General features: G+C 41.6%; 1 protein-coding gene across 1 annotated transcript; it reads left to right on the forward strand.

Annotated features, from left to right (window-relative positions):
- Window positions 1-2019: 2019 nt before the first annotated feature.
- Window positions 2020-4511, forward strand: LOC123489087 (potassium voltage-gated channel subfamily G member 1-like; the record flags this gene model as incomplete). Its single annotated transcript, XM_045219777.1, has 2 exons — window positions 2020-2441; window positions 4179-4511. Coding segments are annotated over exons 1-2 (522 nt in total), but the record flags the coding sequence as incomplete, so codon positions are not given.
- Window positions 4512-5109: the final 598 nt, after the last annotated feature.

The following is a 5109-nucleotide window of genomic DNA, read 5'->3' on the forward strand; positions in this document are numbered from 1 at the left end:
GTGTTGGGGGAGATGAGCTGTTTCCACTGGGCACAGACGTCAATTCAAAGTCCATTCCACGTGAAACAACGTTGATTCAACCAGTGTGGTTGTTTTTGTAAGAAGACAAGAGCTCTCCGGGTAGCCTAAACTTGGACAGACATCACTTTGACTGATAACTCTCATGATAGGTAGGCTACTGAGCTAAATGTTCCGTCTCGGATTTCGTTTCGTACTACGATTTCGTTTCGCACTATGATGACACACCAAATGATGAATAGGCCTTCCATGGTTTGGAAAGTTGTCTGCGCGCAGCGGAGCACCTATGGCCGGTCAGTTTGAAGGATGTTGGAAGCGAAACAATGATGGAAGTAAATTCACCAAACAGTAAGAGAGGATAGAACGGCTTGTCAGCGACGGTAAGTCACGTCCTGTCTTTGTGACGTAATTATTCTGCCATGCATACATACAAAAAAAATACTTTGCTATGAAGGCCAAATAGTGGTTAAAAAAACACACAAAAACAAGATAAATATTTTTTTCTTTTCTATAAAGCTATTCAATAATTACTGCATATACGTATAATGGATTTATTTCTAAATCATCATATATCCATATTCATATTATATTTCAGCCCCATATATTCATATCGATATTATAGTTCAGCCTCATATTTAATTCACACGTTTCTCAAATGGTTTACTGGCTCCCTCAAGATGGCAGACATTTTTATCACATTTTAGCTCCCAAATGTAATCAGGCTAAAGTATTTGGCCATTTGGAATTGATTTGGAGGAAGACACGATAGGCAACGTGTCCCAAATGGCACCCTATACCCTACATAGTGCAATGTATGGGGCTGATGGTCAAAGGTAGTAGTGTAGTGTAAAAGGGCGCCATGGTTAAGCGCATTAGTCGTAACGTAACAGATTCATAATGAAAGCTTTTCCAACTGGCGGGGATATTCTTGGGCCAGGCCTATGCAATAACTCTGAAATGGAATGTCTGAAGACCAACATTTACCAGACACACGTAGAGACTATCATAGACCTATACCAGGGTTTGGGGACTAATGGATTACATGTAATCCGTTACATGTCATCCGATTACAAAACAAACTGTAACTGTAATCGGTTACGTTACCAGCAAAAATATTGTAATCAGATTAAAGATACTTTTGAAAAACTAGATGATTATTTATTGGATGACTTTTAAATTCAGAAAGGATGTTTGCGAAATAAATACATTATGACACCTTTCTGTTTTCTCAATGACGTTCAATTCAGCTTTGAAAAAAGGCGCAAGTTTAAAGTTTGTTCCACCTGAGCGAGTCTGACCTCAGAGACCACTATGATGACACACCAAATGATGACCACCAATCAGAGACCACTATGATGACACACCAAATGATGACCACCAATCAGAGACCACTATGATGACACACCAAATGATGACCACCAATCAGAGACCACTATGATGACACACCAAATGATGACCACCAATCAGAGACCACTATGATGACACACCAAATGATGACCCCCAATCAGAGACCACTATGATGACACACCAAATGATGACCACCAATCAGAGACCACTATGATGACACACCAAATGATGACCACCAATCAGAGACCACTATGATGACACACCAAATGATGACCACCAATCAGAGACCACTATGATGACACACCAAATGAATTTGCTGAATCCTTTTTGTCTTCTTCTAATGCCTTTTAAGGGGAAAGTAACAGAAAGTAATCAGATTACGTTACTAAATTTGGGTAATCCCAAAATTACGTTACTGATTACAATTTTGGAACGGTAACTAGTAACTGTAACAGATTACATATAGAAAGTAACCTACCCAACCCTGTCCTATATACATAGGGTTGCACAATTTCTGTAATTTAACCAATATTCCCAGGTTTCCCAGAAATCCTGGTTGGAGGATTCCAGATGTCCTGCTTCCAACAGAGATTTCTGGAAAGCCTGGGATTTTTGTGAAAGTTACCAGAATATTGCAACATCTTTAAAGTGAAAGGCTTTTTAGAGAGCTAGTGCAAGGCTTCGGGTGTCAAGCTAAATTAATCATCCAACAATCTTGGCTCCTGTCTTCCCAGGTCTGTGGCACTCTTCCTGACCACCTGACCACACACACACACACACACACACACACACACACACACACACACACACACACACACACACACACACACACACACACACACACACACACACACACACACACACACACACACCATCCCAATGTCACCATGCCCATAATCAGCAACGCCAACCATGACTTCGCCAACTACTCGGTCAGCAGTGACAACAGCAGCCTGGACTGCTTCTTCACAGAGATCCCAGAGACAGAGACGGTCAAGGGAGTGTACTACCAGCGTGCCCAGCTGCTCCGCAACGACCCCGACGGGGCCTGGCCCTCTGTCGACCACACCCTGCAGGTACTACTAGTACTGCTACTGCTGCTGCTACTACTGCTACTGCTACTACTGGTACTACTACTACTACTACTACTACTACTACTACTACTACTACTACTACTACTACTACTACTACTACTGCTGCTACTGGTACTACTACTACTACTACTACTACTACTACTGCTACTGCTACTACTACTACTACTACTACTACTGCTACTGCTACTGCTACTACTACTACTGCTACTACTACTACTACTACTACTACTACTGCTACTGCTACTACTGCTACTGCTACTGCTACTGCTGCTACTACTACTACTACTACTACTACTGGTACTACTACTACTACTACTACTGATACTACTACTACTACTACTACTGCTACTGCTACTGCTACTGCTACTGCTACTGCTACTACTACTACTACTGCTACTACTACTACTGCTACTACTACTACTGCTACTGCTACTACTGCTACTACTGCTACTGCTACTGCTACTGCTGCTACTACTACTACTACTACTACTACTACTGGTACTACTACTACTACTACTACTACTGATACTACTACTACTACTACTACTGCTACTGCTACTGCTACTGCTACTACTACTACTACTACTACTACTACTGCTACTACTGCTACTACTACTACTACTACTGCTACTGCTACTGCTACTGCTACTGCTACTGCTACTACTACTACTACTACTACTACTACTACTACTGCTACTGCTACTACTACTACTACTACTACTGCTACTGCTACTACTACTACTGATACTACTACTACTACTACTACTGCTACTGCTACTGCTACTGCTACTACTACTACTACTACTACTACTGCTACTGCTACTGCTGCTACTACTACTACTACTACTACTACTACTACTACTACTGCTGCTACTGCTGCTACTACTACTACTACTACTACTACTGCTGCTACTACTTCTGCTACTACTGCTACTACTACTACTACTACTACTACTACTACTGCTACTACTACTACTGCTACTGCTACTACTACTACTACTACTGCTACTACTAGTACTACTACTACTACTGCTACTGGTACTACTACTACTACTACTACTGCTACTACTACTGCTACTACTACTACTACTACTACTACTACTACTACTACTACTACTACTACTGCTGCTGCTGCTACTACTACTGCTACTACTACTGCTACTACTACTACTACTACTACTACTACTACTAGTACTACTAGTACTGCTGCTACTACTACTACTAGTACTGCTAGTACTGCTGCTACTACTACTACTACTACTACTACTACTACTACTACTAGTACTACTAGTACTGCTGCTACTACTACTAGTACTACTAGTACTGCTACTACTACTACTACTACTACTACTACTACTACTACTACTACTACTGCTACTACTACTACTGCTACTACTACTACTGCTACTACTACTACTACTACTACTACTACTACTACTACTACTGCTACTGCTACTGCTACTACTACTACTACTACTGCTACTACTACTACTATTACTATTACTATTACTACTACTACTACTGCTACTACTACTTCTGCTACTACTACTACTACTACTACTACTACTACTACTACTACTACTACTGCTACTACTACTACTACTGCTACTACTGCATATTGAAACATGAATGTAGTAACATGTATTCAATAGTTATGAAGCTCATATTGACAAACTGAATCAATAAAACCAGATATTATTTCTGTACTCTGTTACCCAGGCCTTGATCAACGTGGGGGGTAACTGCTACACGTTCCCCTGGACCACCCTGGAGCAGTTCCCTCTGACCCGGCTTGGGCGGCTGCGTATCTGCTCCAGCCCCGAGGACATCGCCGGGCTCTGTGACGACTACGATGAGACCCGGAGGGAGTACTTTTTCGACCGGAGCCCCACAGCGTTCAGGGTCATCCTGAACTTCCTGGCGGCCGGGAAGCTCCGCCTCCTGCGAGAGCTATGTGCCGTGTCACTGCACGATGAGCTGGACTACTGGGGGGTCGATCCCGCCCGTATGGAACACTGCTGCCGCCGGCGCATGTTGACATGTGTCGAGGAGGTACATCGTTTCTGTAAAGTGTAAAAAAAAAATATTTAACGTTTTTTTCTCATTTATTTTACACAAATCTGCCTTTTTTCAAGGAGAACCTGGTCAAGAAGACGGCTCCGTTTATTGGGACATTTACACTACCGTTCAAAAGTTTGGGGTCACTTAGAAATGTCAAATTTTTTTGTAACATCAAATTGATCAGAAATACAGTGTAGACATTGTTAATGTTGTAAATGGCTATTGTAGCTGGAAACTGCTGATTTTTAATGGAATATCTACATAGTCGTACAGAGGCCCATTATCAGCAACCATCAGTCCTGTGTTCCAATGGCACGTTGTCTTTGCTAATCCAAGTTTATCATTTTAAAAGGCTAATTGATCATTAGAAAACCCTTTTGCAATTATGTTAGCACAGCTGAAAACTGTTGCGCTGATTAAAGAAGCACTAAAACTGGTCTTCTTGAGACTAGTTGAGTATCTGGAGCATCAGCAATTGTGGGTTCGATTACAGGCTCAAAATGGCCAGAAACAAATAACTTTCTTCTGAAACTTGTCAGTCTATTCTTGTTCTGAGAAATGAAGGCTATTCCATGCGAGAAATTGCCAA

This window comes from Coregonus clupeaformis, unplaced genomic scaffold (genome assembly GCF_020615455.1).
Source record: "Coregonus clupeaformis isolate EN_2021a unplaced genomic scaffold, ASM2061545v1 scaf2736, whole genome shotgun sequence".
In the NCBI taxonomy this organism is placed as follows: Eukaryota; Metazoa; Chordata; class Actinopteri; order Salmoniformes; family Salmonidae; genus Coregonus; species Coregonus clupeaformis.